The 17,262-nt window shown below is 53.3% G+C and overlaps 1 protein-coding gene across 2 annotated transcripts in view; it reads left to right on the forward strand.

The window, feature by feature from the left end:
• Window positions 1-718: 718 nt before the first annotated feature.
• The window catches only part of CUNH16orf74 (chromosome unknown C16orf74 homolog), a 41,980-nt gene continuing 25,436 nt past the window's right edge, over window positions 719-17,262 (forward strand). Inside the window, exons 1-3 of one of the 2 annotated variants that reach the window (XM_032156277.2) lie at window positions 719-911; window positions 1,616-1,713; window positions 15,834-15,879. In XM_032156277.2, coding sequence (XP_032012168.1) covers window positions 15,852-15,879 — 28 coding nt within the window. In that variant the 5' untranslated portion in view covers window positions 719-911; window positions 1,616-1,713; window positions 15,834-15,851. The remainder of the gene's footprint in view (window positions 912-1,615; window positions 1,714-15,833; window positions 15,880-17,262) is intronic. The other variant, XM_032156276.2, reaches the window with a different exon arrangement.

Genomic DNA, 17,262 nt, shown 5'->3' on the forward strand with positions numbered 1-17,262 from the left:
CTAGGGAGTGTGCCTCCTAAGAAGCTCATCTGGCCAAAAGACATCTGTGTCCACACCGCGGGGAGCTCTGTGTCCACACCGCGGGGAGGTGGCGGATTCCTCTCCCTGATGCTCATCGAGGTCATCACCAAACACCTGAAGCTGCCCAGGGGGCCAGGAGGCAAGCCCTGACCTCCTTGTAGGCTGCAACCCGGGGTTCACCCCAGAAGTGGGGTGCAAAGGCTTGGGTGGAGAGCAAAAGGGAACCCCCACAGCCGGAGCCACAGGGAAGGGCGCACTGCCTACCAGTCTCTGGGGTCCTGCACCAGGGGAGGGCGGCTGCAGACGGCGAGATGGGGAGGGGGGATGTTCTCGCCTCCCCTCTTCGCATCTGGGCGGCGAGGTTCACTGAACCCGGGCCCCCAGTATGGGAGGAACCCTGGTGCCCTTTTTCACCACCCAGGGCTGGGGTGCAGGGCCGCAGGGAGCCCGGCACCCAGCCCCGGAAGAGGGGCGCACGGTGGGGAGCCGTACGGGCCGCGGCCCAAACTTTCCCCGGGACCGCCCAGGGCCTGGAGGGAGGAAACAAGCAAGCAGCGAGGGGTCGGGACCGCCGCCTAGGGCGGCGGGCGGGTCCTGGCACGCTCCCCAGGGAGGCGACGGGCGGGCCCGCTCCGCCCCGCGCCTGGCCGGTGCAATCCTGGCGCCCGCGGCCCGGCGGCTGCCGTCAGCACCGCCCTCTAGGAGCGGGGCGGGACCGCGGGAGGCGCGCGGCTGCCCGAGCGCCAGCCGGGCCATGACCCCCGCTGCTCTGTCTTGCAGGCTTGTAGCCGCGGCCCCCCGAGCCCGACCGCCGCTGCCACCACCAGCGCCCGGGCGGGCCTCGCGCGCCTCGGGCGCGGCTCCGCAGTGAGCCCACCAAGAAGGAAGCGGTGAGTGCCCCGCGCCTCGTGCCCGCCGCCCCTTCCCCGGGACGCCCGCCTTCCCCGAGCAACGCGGCCCCGGCCGGGCGGCGTCCACGCCTCGCAAGCCGCAGCCGCTGCAGGGGCGCGGCCCGGGGGGCGGTGGGGGACCCACGCGGGCCCGGGCGTCCCCCCAACTTCTTGCAGACTTTGCTGCGGAGACACAGGCTTTGGGAAACTTGGCCCGGCTCTGGCCGCGCTGCAACTTGCACCGGCGGTGGGGGTGTGTCCCCGCGCGGAAGCCTCTGGCCCCTCACTCACCACAGGCCACCCCGCGCCGTCACGAGTTCCTTGGGAATGGACCAGAACGCCATTCCTGAGACCTGGAAGGGAGCCCGGCGGGGGGCGGGGGCAGGAGGCCTCCCGAGGAACCATTTCCCTTCTATCGAGTATTTCCAAATCTATTATTTATGAACCGCCTCACTTAGGGGCCCCCCTGCGCTCCCAGGGCATCAAAGCAGGTTTGCAACCGCAAAGGGCGACCCGTGTGGACGCACGCGCTCCTTCTCCTGGCTGGCTGCACTCGAGCGGAACTAGGGGAGGCCTCAGTAAAAAGGGGCACCCGCAGCTCTCCCCAGGGATAGGCGGAGGGCGGGGTCCGAGGGCGGCTGGGACTTCTCTCAGACCGCCTCTGGCTGCGGGGCCCAGATGGAATCAAGGAAAAATCTGTGCAGGTTGGACAGGCTTTGGAGCCCGGAGGAAGGGAAGGCTGCGAGGCAAAGGCACTTCTGAGGTAGTGCAGTTCTCGGGGATCGAACGCCTCAATGTACAGGTGAGGAAACTGAGGCTCTGAGAGGCATACCCTGAGTCACAGACCCTGGCGTTTCCTGCCTAGACCGCACCCACCCAACGCTGTCAGGAGGCCCGTGTCCTGGGCTGGGTTAACTCCAAAAAGCAGCCTCACCTGTGCAGGCCACGCCCTCCTTGGGTTCTGTGCCCCCACCGCTGGGGACCCGGTCCTGTGGATGGGAGAAGGCCATGTATTTATGGAAACGCTTAATCCCTCTCCAGCCCCAAGGAGGCTGAAAGCTCACCACCTAATCTCCTCTCCCTGGAAGCGCCTTCCCATGCCGGTGGGGTGCACCCCAGACCCACGTAGAGTGTATTTTCCCAGCCCAAGGTGCAGGTTACCTCTGGAGACTTGAAATGGGAGCGTCCCGTCAGTAGACACTGAAGAGAGCAGTGATAGTTCATGCTTACAGAGTGCTCCTCGTACACCAGACCCTGCGTTTTCTGTTTTAATCCCCTGACCAACTCTCCAACGAAATACTGTCAGCCTCATTTTAAAGATGAGGAAACGGGGCTGGGCACAGTGGCTGACGCCTGTAGTTGCAATACTTTGGGAGGCCAAAGCAGGAGGAGTGCCTGAGGCCAGGAGTTGGAGACCAGCCTGGGTAACATAGTGAGTCCCCCCAGCTACAAAACATTTTTTAATTAGCTGGGTGTGGTGCATACCTGTAGTCCCAGCTACTTAGGAGGCTGAGACAGGAGGTTTCCTTAAGCCCAATAAGTTGAGGCTACAGTGAGCTATGATCACACCACTGCATTCCAGCCTGGGCAACAAAGGGAGACCCTGTCTCTTAAAAAACAACAACAACAACAAAAACCCCAAAAATTAAAAAATAAAAATGAGGAAACAGAAGCTTGTAAAGGCAATGTCACTGACAAAGATTACATGGCTGGAAAATGGCAAGGCCAGGCCTGGAACCCTGAGCCATGGTACCGAATTGCTCTTACCTACAGTGGAAGCCAGGCTAGGCCTCTGGGCCTGCTAAGTATAATCCCCCATCGTTAAAAAGATTAGTAAGTGATGATGGGGCCCAGGCACAGTGGCTCACACCTGTGATCCCAGTGCTTTGGGAGGGTGAGGCAAGAGCATCACCTGAGGCCAGGAGTTTGAGACCAACCTGAACAACATAGTGAGACTCCTTTCTCTAAAAAAAAAAAAAAAAAAAGATTAGTAAGAGATCATAAACCAAAAAAAAAAAAATTCAAAGCCTCCCAGTCATCTGAATGGACCACTCCCCTTGGCTAAGGGCATTCCAAAGTTAACCTGAAAAGCTAGTTCAGGCTATGATGGGAAGTGGGGTCAGACATGCCTCATTATACTCTCTTGCCTTTTGAAATTCAGACCCAGCTGACCAGCATTAACATCAGTGCAGACCTTCAGACTAATAGGACAGTCCCTTTAAGTCTGATAAGAAACATGTACAATCTATTCTCTCTCAAGCCAAACCCCCTATCGTAACCCAGACATTCCTTTCTATTGATTCCAGGTCTTTAGATAATAACTCTTGGGTTTTTTTGTTGTTTTTTGTTGAGACAGAGTCTTGCTCTGTCACCCAGGCTGGAGTGCAGTGGCGTGATCTTGGCTCACTGCAACCTCCACCTCCCAGGCTCAAGTGATTCTCCTCCCTCAGCCTCCTGAGTAGCTGGAATAACAGGTGCGTGCCACCATGCCCAGCTAACTTTTGTATTTTTAGTAGAGATGGGGTTTTACCCTGTTGGTCAGGCTGGCCTCAAACTCCTGACCTCGTCGTGATCCACCCACGTCAGCCTCCCAAAGTGCTGGGATTACAGGCATGAGTCCTTGCGCCCGGCTGGAACCAATGTATATGTTATCTGTACTGACTGATACCTTGTGTCTTCCTAATGTATAAAACCAAGTTGTAGCCCAACTACCTTGGGCACATATTCTCTGCGTCTCCTGAGGCCATTGGTTACTCATATTTGACTCAGAATAAATCTCTTCAAATATTTTACAGTTTGATACTTTTTGTGGGCAAGGTGATATGCCCATTGTAATAAGTGTACATCAAAAGTGTGCACCAGGTCAAGAAACAGACTTCCAGCCCCCCAGGACACCCCCAGCAATCCCTTCATGCTCCTCCTGGCCATGGTTACCCTATGGGTAGCCGTTAACCTGCCTTCTAACAGCAGACCGCTTTTATTTATTTTGAGACAGGGTCTCACTCTGTTGCCCAGGCTGGAGTGCAGTGGCATGATCGTGGCTCACTGCAGCGTCAACCTCCTGGGCTCAGGTGATCCTCCCAACTCAGCCCCCCAAGTAGTTGGGACCACAGGTGTGTGCCACCATACCCAGCTAGTTTTTGTATTTTTCTGTGGAGACAGGATTTCACCATGTTGCTCTGGCTGGTCTCAAAGCCCTCTTATTTTTTGATAAATGTTTTTATTGGTGTATCATGTACAGAAAGGTGCTCGAATCCTAAGGTGTTCAGCTCTATTATTTCACGGTGGCCCAGAGTCGGCAGTGGGCAAGTATTTTGCTGTAAGTCACATGGCTCATCCGTGGGAGGCCAAGCAGGTGGGGATTTCGGTGGGCCTCCTGCCCCCACCCCATCCTGTTTCACTTCCTGCTGGTGAAGTCTTCCTGTGGGCCAGGTGGAGGTCCTGGCCATTCGGAGAGGGGCTCACTGTCCCTGCAGGACCGTGGCTAAACGGAAGGCAGCCCTCCCTTTTGCACGCTGTGGACCAGGATGAAAGCACATGAATGCTTGCAGTATCGCTTCCCAACCCAGTTCCTTTGGCTGGAATTGCAGGAATTCTAATCCTGCTGCAGAAAGAAAGTGGCTTTCCTAAAGAAGGAAGAAAAGCACCATGCGTGTCGTGAGCCTGCTGGGAGCCCCGCTTGCCCGCACTCTCTTCCCGGCTTGCAGCGTGACCAGGCCCAGAAAGCTGAAGGGGCTTACCCAGCCTCACCGACCACCCTGCCCCACTGGGATTGGAGCCCACTCACCTGGCAAACAGTCACATTCTTCAGCTGTGACTCTTCTTCAGCCCTGCCCTCTTCTGGGTCCTCCCAGGAGGTCTTTGTTAGGCAAGCAGGGCAAGGTGCCACCGTGACTCAGGACCTCCATGGGGTTACTCTGATTTCATCTGGTAGGTGGCTCCGCAGGAACCAGTTCATTCACTTTTCCTGTCTGGTTCTCCAGGTCCCCATCTGGGACAGCCAGATGTTAGAAATCAAATGACCTTGAACAGGATGGTCAGATTCAGCAGATAAACACAAGGATAATTAAGTTATCCAGCTGAGTTTTTGTTGTTGTTTTTGTTTGTTTGTTTGAGGCGGAGTCTCACTCTGCCGCCCAGGCTTGAGTGCAGTGGCGCAATCTCCACTAGCTGCAGCCTCTGTCTCCCAAGTTCAAGCAATTATCCTGCCTCAGCCTCCCTAGTAGCTGGGATTACAGGCGCCCTCTGCCACGCCCGGTTAATTTTTGTATTGTTAGTAGAGATGGGCTTTCACCATGTTGGCCAGGCTGGTCTTGAACTCCCAGCCTCAAGTGATCTGCCCGCCGCCTCATCCTCCCGAAGTGCTGGGATGACAGTAATGAGCCACCGCACCCAGCCCCAACTAAGTTTAACTGCAGATAAACAATGAATAGTTTTTACGAGTGTGTCTCATGCGATAACTGGGCATCCTGTATTTTACCTGGCCATCTCTCTCTGACCACTTCCAGCTCTAGATTTGTATGAGTCTCTCCAGGATGGGTTTATCTCATAGCCTAGAGCTGAACATCTGTGATCCACAGAAGTAGTAACCGAAGGGAATCGGCAAACATCGGAGCCTGCTTTGAAGAGCAGGGTCCCTCCAGCCAGCGGGAGATTCTGTCCCTCTTAGTCACTGCTACGTCTTGGTTGCTTTTGACTTTATGAAAGAACACATCATTTTGCTTTTCTGTTCGCACTGAAAATCTGTAGAGGGTGAGCTGACAAGCAGTCATGTTGTGAGCTGGTAATTTGTGGCACCTGCCTTCAAGGCTGTTGCAAAAACAAACGCAGCCAACGTGGACGTGGGACCTGTCCCTGGAGATGCTGTTGGTCTTAGAGAAGCTGTGTGGCATGACGTTGACATCTGATGTCCTTCTGTCTTGCCGCCCCTCAGGAGGCGGTGGACCTCTGCCAAGGAAGTCAGTTTTTATAATTGCCCATCCTTGTCGCCAGAGAGAGTCCCGTGACCATTTGGTGACAGGGAGATTTTTTTTGTTGTTTTTTTTGAGACAGAGTTTCATCTTGTTGCCCAAGCTGGAGTGCAGTGGTGCAATCTCAGCTCACCACAACCTCCAACTCCCGGGTTCAAGCGATTCTCCTGCCTCAGCCTCCCAAGTAGCTGAGATTAGAAGCATGCGCCACCGTGCCCGGCTAATTTTGTATTTTTAGTAGAGATGGAGTTTCTGCATGTTGGTCAGGCTGGTCTTGAACTCGCAACCTCAGGTGATCCGCCCGCCTTGGCCTCCCAAAGTGATGGTATTACAGGCGTAAGCCACCGCACCTGGCTGACGGGGAGATTTTTTTTTTTTTTTTTTTTTTTTTTTTTGAGATGGAGTCTTGCTCTGTCGCCCAGGCTGGAGTGCAGCGGTGCCATCTCAGCTCACTGCAAGCTCCGCCTCGTGGGTTCACACCATTCTCCTGCCTCAGCCTCCCAAGTAGCTGAGACTACAGGCGACCGCCACCACGCCTGACTAATTTTTTGTATTTTTAGTAGAGACAGGGTTTCACCGTATTAGCCAGGATGGTCTCGATCTCCTGACCTCATGATCCGCCTGCCTTGGCCTCCCAAAGTGCTGGGATTTCAGGCGTGAGCCACCGTGCCTGGCTGCTGACGGGGAGATTTTTATGCCTGGGTGCAAGAAAGAACCTGTTCTTCTTCAAGCTGTTGTGCAAATAATTAACAATCTGATATTTCAAAGGGAGCATAAACAGAGCCCAATTCAATATGAAACGGAAGTTTTTCACACCCCTGCAAATGTGTGAAAAAGATAGAACATTTATACCTAAACTAGCAGTTCTTTTGGGCCCAACTGCTCCCATACCATCATGCCAAGCTAAGGGTATCCTCGCCTTAAATCTTTTTTTCTCCCATTAAATCTTTCTTTTCTTTTCTTTTTTTTTTTTTTTTTTTGAGACGGAGTTTTGCTCTTGTTGCCCAGGCTGGAGTGCAATGGCGCAATCTCGGCTCACCACAACCTCTGCCTCCCAGGTTCAAGCGATTCTCCTGCCTCAGCCTCCTGCCTCAGCTGGGATTATAGGCATGCACCACCACACCCGGCTAATATTGTATTTTTTTTTCTTTTGAGACAGAGTCTCTCTCTGTTGCTCAGGCTGGAATGCAGTGGTGCGATCTCAACTCACTGCAAGCTCTCCGCCTCCCGGGTTCTCACCATTCTTCTGCCTCAGCCTCCCAAGTAGCTGGGACTATAGGTGCCCACCACCATGCCCGGCTAATTTTTTTGTATTTTTAGTAGAGTTGGGGTTTCACCATGTTAGCCAGGATTGTCTCGATCTCCTGACCTCGTGATCTGCCTTCCTCGGCCTCCCAAAGTGCTGGGATTACAGGCTTGAGCCACCGCGTCCGGCCTTAAATCTTTATTTTCTAGTTACAAAGATACGTGTGTTTGTTTGTAACAAACTCAATCTAGAACTCTGGTGTGTGGAATAGAACACTGCAACCCAGTGCAGTGATGTGGGCTTCGCTTTAGTGTCTGGCAGCCCAGAGCTGTAGCTTGCTAGCCCTGGGTGCTGGGAGTCCCTGGACAGCTGTGAGCCCCAGCTCCTCATTTATAAAACAGGATGGTGCTAATGTTTATCTCTTAGGGCATTGTTAGGGTTCAGTGGCATCGTTTTTATAGCAAACTTGGCCCAGAATGTGGCACGTTGAAAACAGCTGGATATCTATCAGCTGATATTGTCGTGATGATGATGATAAAGTTTAAGGTAACAGTGGCTTCCCCCCATGTTTAGACAACTGTATGGCTTCTATTCAGACAGATGTAGAATCAAAGCTGTAACTCCTCCTTGTCAGACATTTCAACTCATCTTAGGGGCCTCTCCCACGTAAGCATCTGTGGTCTCTGCAGGGGGCTGGCCCCGGATCTCAAAGGGAGTGGACAGGGCTCTTCACACTCCCACATAAATTCACCCCCAACACAACAGGCCACACTGTGGAATTGGGGCCACGTAGTGGGAGTGACCTGGTGGTACCTAGCAGCAATCACACTGATGACAATGATGGTGAAGGTGGCAGCAACAATGATGACAGTGACAAGGATGACAACAGTAGTGAGGTGACACCTGTCTTAGTCCATTTGTGTTGCTACAAGGGAATAACCAAGGCTGGATAATTTATAAAGAAAAGAGGTTCGTGCCAGGCACCATGGCTTACGCCTGTAATCCCAGCACTTTGGGAGGCTGAGGCAGGCAGATCACCTGAGGTCGGGAGTTTGAGACTAGCCTGATTAACATGGAGAAACCCCATCTCTACTAAAAATAGAAAATTAGCCGGGCATGGGGCGCATGCCTGTAATCCCAGCTACTCGGGAGGCTAAGTCAGGAGAATCGCTTGAACCCAGGAGGCGGAGATTGCAGTGAGCCGAGATCGCACCATTGCACTCCAGCCTGGGCAAAAACAGTGAAACTGTGTCTCCAACAAACAAAAAAATTTGGCTCACAGTTCTGCATGCTGGACAGGAAACATGGCACCAGGATGATGAGGGCCTCAGGCTGCTTCCGCTCAAGGCGGAAGGTGAAGGGGAGCCACAGAGATCATGTGGTGAGAGGGTGGCAGCAAGTGGGAAGCAGGGAAGGTGCCAGGCTCTTTTATTTTTTCTGAGACGGAGTCTCGCCCTGTCACCCAGGATGGAGTGCAGTGGCATGATCTCGGCTCACTGCAACCTCTGGCTCCCGGGTTCAAGCGATTCTCATTCCTTAACCTCCTGAGTAACTGGGATTACAGACATGCACCATCATAGCCAGCTAATTTTTGTATTTTTAGTAGAGATGGGGTTTTGCCATGTTGGCCAGACTGGTCTCAAACTCCTGACCTCAAGTGATCCACCCACCTCAGCCTCCCACAGTGCTGGGATTACAGGCATGAGCCACCACGCCCAGCCACCAGGCTTCTTTTTAACAACCAGCTCTTGCAGCTCATTCATTACTGTGAGGACGGCACCAAGCAAGCTGTTCATGAGGGATCGCTCCATGACCCAGACACCTCCCATCTGGCCCAGTGCTCAGATTCAAATTTCAACATGAGGTTTGGAAGGGACAAATATCCAAACTATATCAATAAGAATGATGAGAACAGTGATGATGATGAAGATGATGGTGATAACTCTGTCACAGTCCCTATCCTGGAGGCTGGTGGCTCAATGCCTGTTTGGCGGAGGAAGACACAGAGCCTGGGGGACCGAGCCCCAGCACCTCAGACTCGGGAGATGACTTGCTTGAGGTGACACAGCTCCTCTAGATGCCCGATTCTTTCTTGTCCCCTCAGCCAGTCCTGTGCCCACCGCCTTCGTGCTGTCTTTGAAGAGAGGCAGAAGCAGGATGACAATGAGGGCAACTGCAGGGACACTGTGGGAGATGAGAAAACTTGCCGTGTGAAAACTCTCCATGTGGGAGTTCCACACACCCCACATCGAATTGTCGTACGTGGACGTGACCACCCTCGATGCTGCACCTGCCTGACCCTCACTGCATCCTGCCCCCAGTGTCACCTGAATCCCAGCTGGAGCTGCTCCTGGTCCCCCATCCTCTGGTTTGCTTCTTCCCTCCTTCCCTCCCTGCCTTCCTTCCTTCCCCCTGTGTGGTTTGAGGTAGGGGTCTTTCAAGTTGCAAGACAGCTGTTCAGACAAAACCTGTCAGTTCCAGACACCTCTTCTGGGAGGTGGTGCTGCCTGGCACGGCATAACACAGATCCTATGCTCGGCGAGAGCCTGGCCCCAGGAACGCATCTCCACCAAATCATAGAAGCTACTGGGAGGAAAACGGGATCCGACGCACATGCTGCCGCCCGCTTCCCGCCCTGGGAGACCATGGTGGGGAGCCCAGGCATTGCGCAGACTCTCATCGAGCTGCCTTGTCTCTTCTTGATGTTGCCTTTCTTTCCTTTTTAAGCCTTTTTCTTGAAGCAGTTTCAAAGTTAAAGAAGAGTTGTGAGAATATGAAGAGGCCCTGCAAATATCCTTCGCCAGAAATGAACATTTACCTACATGCGCGTCCTCATCTCTCCCTGCACACGTATTCGTGCATATCATTATGTTCCTGCTGAACAATCTGAGAGTTAAGTTACGGAAATGATGACTCTTTAGCCCAGATATGCCAGTATATATAGTGTATATTTTCTTTCTTTCTTTTTTTTGTTTTTTTTGTTTGTTTGAGGGTCTCACTCTCTCGCCCAGGCTGGAGTGCAGTGCCACCATCTCCACTCACTGAAACCTCCGCCTCCCAGTTAGCTGGGATTACAGACGCCCGCCACCATGCCTGGATTATTTTATTTTATTTTTATTTTATTTTATTTTATTTTATTTTATTTTATTTTATTTTATTTTATTTTATTTTATTTTATTTTATTTTATTTTATTTTATTTTTTGAAATAGAGTCTCGCTCTGTCCCCCAGGCTGGAGTGCATTGGCACGATCTCGGCTCACTGCAAGCTCCACCTCCCAGGTTCACGCCATTCTCCTGCCTCAGCCTCCCTAGTAGCTGGGCCCGCCACCACACCTGGCTAATTTTTTAGATTTTTAGTAGAGACGGGGTTTCACCGTGTTAGCCAGGATGGTCTTGATTTCCTGACCTCGTGATCCACCCACCTCAGCCTCCCAAAGTGCTGGGATTACAGGCGTGAGCCACTGTGCCCGGCCACGCCTGGATAATTTTTTGTATTTTTGTTAGAGAGATGGGGTTTCACCATGTTGGCCAGGCTGGTCTCGAACTCCTGACCTCAGGTGATCTGCCCACCTCAGCCTCCCAAAGTGCTACGATGACAAGGTGTGAGCCACCATGCCTGGCCGTCAGTGTGTATTTTCTAAGAGCAAGGACCATTTCTTTTCTTTTCTTTTTTTTTTTTTTTTTGAGACAAAGTCTTCCTCTTGTCGCCCAGGCTGGAGTGCAATGGAGTGATCTTGGCTCCCTGCAACCTCTGCCTCCTGGGTTCAAGCGATTCTCCTGCCTCAGCCTCCCAAGTAGCTGGGATTACCGGTGCCTGCCACCACGCCTGGCTAATTTTTGTATTTTTAGTAGAGACGGGCATTTCATCATGTTGGCCAGGCTGGTCTCGAACTCCTGACCTCAGGCACTCCACCCGCGTTCACCTCCCTAAGTGCTGGGATTAGAGGCATGAGCCACTGCCGAGCAAGGACCATTTCTTACAGAACACAGTAAAATAATCAGAATCAGAAAACTTAATTTTGATCCCAGACTGTCACCTAAAATACAGTTGTTTCTCTTTTGACCGTTTTATTACTTCTTTTCTTTTTTTGAGACAGGGTCTTGCTCTGTCTCCCAGGTAGTGCAGTGGCACAATCACAGCTCACTGTAGCCTCCACTTCAAGGAGGCTCAAGCGATCCTCCTACCTCAGCCTCCTGAGTAGCTGGGATTACAGGCATGCACCACCATGAGTGGTTAAATTTTGTATTTTTTTGTAGAAATGGGGTTTCGCCACGTTGCCCAGGCTGGTCATTACTTTTCAAACAAACACACCAGTATGTCATGCTGTCCTATCTCCCAGTCTCAACAGTAAACAGCATCCCGCTGCTCTCATGGTGGCGCCTCCGTGTGCCCCACAGCATTTTGTTGTTGTTGTTTTACTGGAGTATTTTACAGCAAATTCCGCACATCATTCCATCTGTGAGAACTTCCGTACAGATCACTGGTTTTCAAACCCTGGGGTGAGATGTGTCAAAATCCGCCAGGTGGGCTGTGATCAATGCTGAACAAAGACAGGATAAAAGGGAATAGATGATAAAATCCGAGTACATTGTGCAGGGCCGGTCTGCACTTGGTTGGGATGTTGAGTCTGTCTTACCAGCAGCCACAGCCCAGGGAGGTTTGGGAAGCCTGGCCAGCAGAGGCCCTGGGGCTCTGTGCAGCTTTCCCTCTGGCTTATTTGTGGTTGATCCTGACGTCAGGGCTGCAGGACCCCTTGGCAAGGCTGGCGGCAGGAGAGCCAGCAAGGGCACAATTGATGAGGGATGGAGATGAGGTCTGCTCCACCCTCCCCTGTTCCTGGAAGCTCTGTCCCCTGGGGACTCCAAGACTTCCCAGGTCTGCCTGGTCACTAAAAGCATGGGCTCCAGAGTCCAAAGTTCTGGCTTCAAATCCCTGCTCTGTCACTTGCTACCCAGATGACCTTAGGCAAGTTAACTAATTTCTCTGTGCCTCTGTTTCCTGTGAGATGGGGACAGGAACGGTCCCAACTTCATGGAGTTATTGTGAGGATTCACTAACGATGAATACACATAAAGGGCTCTGAACAGTGCCAGGCACATGGTGAGTGCCAGGAAATGTGCCTGTCACTCCCACAGGCCTGGGCCCTCGTCCCTCAGCCCCAGCCCCACTCCTCCGCTACCCCTCACTCCTCCCGTAGGGAAGGATTCTGTCTTTTGCATGTGAGAGTCCTGCAGGGAGCTTTTAAAAATCCCAGTGCCAGGCCAGGTGCGGTGGCTCACACCTGAAATCCCAGCAATTTGGGAGGCTGAGGTGGGTGGATAACTTGAGGTCAGGAGTTCGAGACTAGCCTGGCCAGCATGACAAAATCCCATCTCTACTAAAAATGCAAAAAAAAAAAAAAAGTTAGCTGGGTGTCATGGTGCACGCCTGTAGTCCCGGCTACTCAGGAGGCTGAGGCAGGAGAATCGCTTGAACCTGGGAAGTGGAGGTTGCGGTGAGCCAAGGTCGCACCACTGCACTCCAGCCTGGGCAACGGAGTGAGACTCCGTCTCAAAAAAAAAAAAAAAATCCCAGTGCCAGCCACACACCAGACCAATTGCCCCAGAATCTCTGGGGGTGAGACTCAGGCAGCAAGCAGCATTTTTTTTTTTTTTTTAAGAGACAGGCTCTTGCTGTCACCCAGGCTGGCGTGAAGTGGCACAATCAAGGTTCACTGCAGCCTCAACCTCCTGGGCTCAAGTGATCCTCCCACCTCAGCCTCCTGAGTAGCTAGGACTACAGGCACAGGCCACCACACTTGACTAATTTTTTAAAAATGTTTTATAGCCAGGATGTCAATGTTTTGGCTTGCTTGGGCCACACTGGAAGAAGAATTGTCTTGGACCACACATAAAATACACTAATGATAGCTGATGAGCTAAAAAAAAAAATCACAAAAAAAATTCATAATGTTTTAAGAAAGTTTACGAATTTGCGTTAGGCCACATTCAAAGCCACCCTGGGCTGCAAGCGGCTCAAGGGCTGCGGGTTGTACAAGCTTGTTTTTTGTTTTTTTTGTTTTTGAGACGGAGTTTTGCTCTTACTGCCCAAGCTGGAGTGCAATGGCATGATCTTGGTTCACTGCAACCTCCATCTCCTGGGTTCAAGAGATTCTCCTGCCTAAGCCTCCTGAGTAGCTGGGATTACAGGCACCCACCACCACACCTAGCTAATTTTTTGTGTTTTTAGTAGCGATAGGGTTTCACCATGTTGGCTAGGCTGGTCTTGAACTCCTGACCTCAGGTGATCTGCCCACCTCGGCCTCCCAAAATGCTGGGATTACAGACGTGAGGCACCGCACCCAGCTGTAAGCTTGTTTTATAGAGACAGGGTCTTCTTATGTTGCCCAAGTTAGTCTTGTACTCTTGGCCCTAAGTGATCCTCATGCCTCAGCCTCCCGAAGTGCTGGGATGACAGGTGTGAGTTACCTAATCCGGAAGAAATGGTATTTTGTAAAGCTCCTGGGTGATGTGCGGAGGCTGCAGTGCCCAGCTCTTCTTGGCTGTAGTGTGGACGCAGGTTCTGAGTGGGCAGGGCCAGCTCAGGGCCGAGACTCTGCATGCACAGCTCCCGGGAAGCCTGTGCTGCTGTTCCATGGGCCATTCTGGGAACAGCAAGGCCCTGGAGAAAAGGCCTAGCTGGAAACCTCGACCTCCTTTCCCTCCCTCTCTGTCATAAGGGACAGCAGCAGCTGACATTGTTCCGACGTGTCCTCTGTCCCCAGCACAGATCACTTCCCCACACTCAGTTCTCGCCGCTGCTCAATGAGACCGTTATGTGCCTCACCCCTTTTTAAAAATTCTTTTTTTCTCGAGATGAAGTCTCACTCTGTCACCCAGGCTGCAGCGCAGTGGTGCGATCTTAGCTCACTGCAACCTCCACCTACAGGTTCAAGTGATTCTCCTGCCTCAGCCTCCTGAGTAGCTGGTATTACAAGCACCCACCACCATGCCTGGCTTATTTTTTTATTTTTAGTAGAGATGGGGTTTCACCATGTTGGCCAGGCTGGTCTTGAACTCCTGATCCACCCACCTCAGCCTCCCAAATTGTTGGGATTACAGGCGTGAGCCACTATGCCCGGCCAATTTATCCCATTTTAAAGATGAGGAAAGTGAAGACTTGAGATAAACTATCCGTCGTCACGTGGCTGGGAGCTGCCGAGGTGGGGCCTGGCCCAGCTAGTGCAGTGGGGAAGCTCCAGAGACCACTCGTAAGTTGGAATGGCCGCCTTTCATACGCAGCTGGCCCAAGCCTGTTCCCATCAGTATCTCTCGCTTTCCCTCCCTTCCCAAGGCCCCCAGTCTATGTCTTGGGGGTATCTCCCACCCATGTCTTACTAGCTCCACCTGGACTTCCAGCTCCTTCTCCTCCAAACCCTTCCCGACCTGCCGTCTTCACATTCACCTCCCCGATTTCTGGCCCAGAGCAAGCATCTCTGACCTCAGCAGGCACAGGAATCCCCGGGGCCTTGTGCGCCTGGTTGGGCCTGAGCTGCTGCCTTGCTCCCCAGCCTCCGGGTTGCTGATGCTACCAGTCCACGCTCCCCAGCCTCCGGGTTGCTGATGCTACCAGTCCACCCACAGCCTACAGATGAGGGCCAGGCCCGGGCTCTCCTCACAGGCGCTAGCCACACACCCCTCTAGAAAGCAGACTCGCTCCTTGGCGTCCTCAGAATAAGCTCTTAACTCCAAACGAATCCCCCAAATCCCAGGTCCAACCCATCTTTGGCTTCTCCCCACCTGTTCCTGCCTGACCTCCCATCCCCTGGAGCTCCTCCCACGGATGGTGCCTTTATCTTCCTCTGGATCTCTGCACACTACAGGCCCCTGTGGGGTGGGGCTCCAGCCTGGGGATCAGGACAGTCCTGGGTTCGAGTCTCAGCTCCACAGTCCCTAGTAAGCTGGTAGCCTTCGACAGGTGCCGCCACCTCTCTGTGCCCTGATTTTTGTGTCTGTGAAGTGGGGACAGTAATAGTACCTTACGGGGCTGTTACTGAGGAGTGAGTGTCAAGAGCACGCGGGGGCCCTGCACCACTGGCTGCTGCTTTTATTTTTCAATTGCTTAGAACTTGGGATGCCTCATGTTGCAGGAACATCATGAGAACACTGGTTGGGACAATTCTAATACCCCGTGGGCTGGGGGGCCACGTGTCCTCTATAGCTCAGGCTGTCAGGTCTCCAAAGAACCTGCATTAGGGAAAAAAAGAAAAAAAGGCAGCATTAGAACGGGAAGTACACCGCCATGGGGGCCTCTGGGCCACCCCCGAGCCCTGCTGGCAGGTCTTCACATCTCTGCAGCTGCAGCCGTCCTGTGGCTCTTGAAAGGAAAGGCTTGGTGGTGTCGGTTCCCCATCATCAGTTCACTGCAGCCTCCGCCTCCTGGGTTCAAGTGACCTCACAGAGCCAGGGCTGCAGACGCCGCCTTGGCTTCCTGTATGTTTAACTTTGAGGCACCCGTAAGTTTTTTCCACCAGCACAGACTCCATCTTTGAGCAAATCCAGCCCAGATGTAGTTGACAGGTGGCGTGACCTGGAGGCCGGTGGTTTCTCTCCACCACAACCTCCTGTTTTGCACTCATCAGGGCCAAGGGTGGGGGCCTGGCCGCACGTGGCCAATACAAACAAGTCGCGCCCTCCCCTCTTTCAACTCTCTCCTCTCTCCACAGGCCTGCAGAGGTGCCGACATGGGGCTTAAGATGTCCTGCCTGAAAGGTAAGGCCTGAAGCTCTGCCCCCACCAGCTCTCATGGCAGGGGGTGGGCTGGGCTGGGGGGCAGGAGGGAGGGGAGATGAAGCCCTCTGCCCTGCAGAGGGAGCGGGGCACCATCCCTTAAAGCAGTCCTGTACATAGCAGGTGCTCTAAAAATGCTTGTCCTGACACTGAGCACCCCTCCAAGCCTTCCATTTCACTAGCAGTGAGTGACTGGGAAGGTGGCAGTGCCCTGGGGCCTCATTTTCCCCCTCAGGGTGCCTAATCCCAGGCTGTGGAGAGTGAGGGAGGAGGAGGCCTTTGCGAAGGAGCCAGGCACACGCTGGGCTGTTTGCTTTCCCGAGGACACACCCTGGGCCTGTTATCACCCAGACAGGAGGTCCAGCGTCCAGGTGGTAGGAGAGAAGGCCAGCAAAAGAAAGTTCTAGAAGGACACAAAACCACTGAAGGGTGTTGTGGGTGTTGGCAAAGACAGCCCAGACTTCTGTCCTGTGTGTGGATGGCCCTGGGGCACGTCAGACCAATGTGGCAGGAGACCTCCCATCTCAAGTCCATTGCTGCCCCTCTTCTTTACCTTGGTGACAGTTGCTTTGGTCTCCCCAGCCAAAAATCTGGGAGTCACATGGGTGGCCCCTGGTCCAGACCCAGCGTGCCCACCTGCTCTGACTTGCGGTCCTGCTGCCTGAGACCGCCTCTGGCTGGCTCCAGGTGTCCCATGGCCAGTTGTGTGAGGGCTGGGTTCCTAGCCTGCCCCGGGGCCACCTGCCTGACCCCAGCAGCCCCTTCCAGGCAGAGGCCACCTACCCACCTGGAGAGGTGGTTGGGAGCTGAGCCAGGCCTGGGATCAGTCTGCACGGTGTGAGTTGTGGTCTCACCAATGCCTCTGTGACACCTAGATCAAGGGCCTCAGTTTCCTTGTCGGTAAAATGGGGATCATGGCGGACCCGTCTCGGGTCACCAGGAGCACGAGAGCAAGGCCTGGCACACCCTGGCGGTGGCTGCTCTTAATTGATTGTATTATTTCCTTCCTCAAATTCACCAGGTTCTATAGCCCATCCTTTGGGTTTAGGCAGGCTTAGGGCTTTTAGATGCATGCTACGGAAGCCGATACTAGTTAACGAGGAATTTACTGGAAAGTCGAGGGGAGCCCACAGGAAAAGTGAAGTAAGGAGGCGTGAAGAGGCCCCTGCTGGGAACCGGGATGAATGGACCACCTTCAGGTTCCCAGGCTTTGAGGAATCCGCTCCAGGAGAGCATCTGATTGGCCCAGTTTAGGTCTTAGGCCCGCCCCCTCGGCATGGAGGGAGGTGCATCTTGATTGACAGCTCCTCCAAGACCGCTTGCAGAGAGATTGGTTCCCCTGGTGAAAATCGGGGTGTGGTTTAC

This window comes from Hylobates moloch, unplaced genomic scaffold, assembly GCF_009828535.3.
Source record: "Hylobates moloch isolate HMO894 unplaced genomic scaffold, HMol_V3 SCAFFOLD_6, whole genome shotgun sequence".
Lineage (NCBI taxonomy): Eukaryota > Metazoa > Chordata > Mammalia > Primates > Hylobatidae > Hylobates > Hylobates moloch.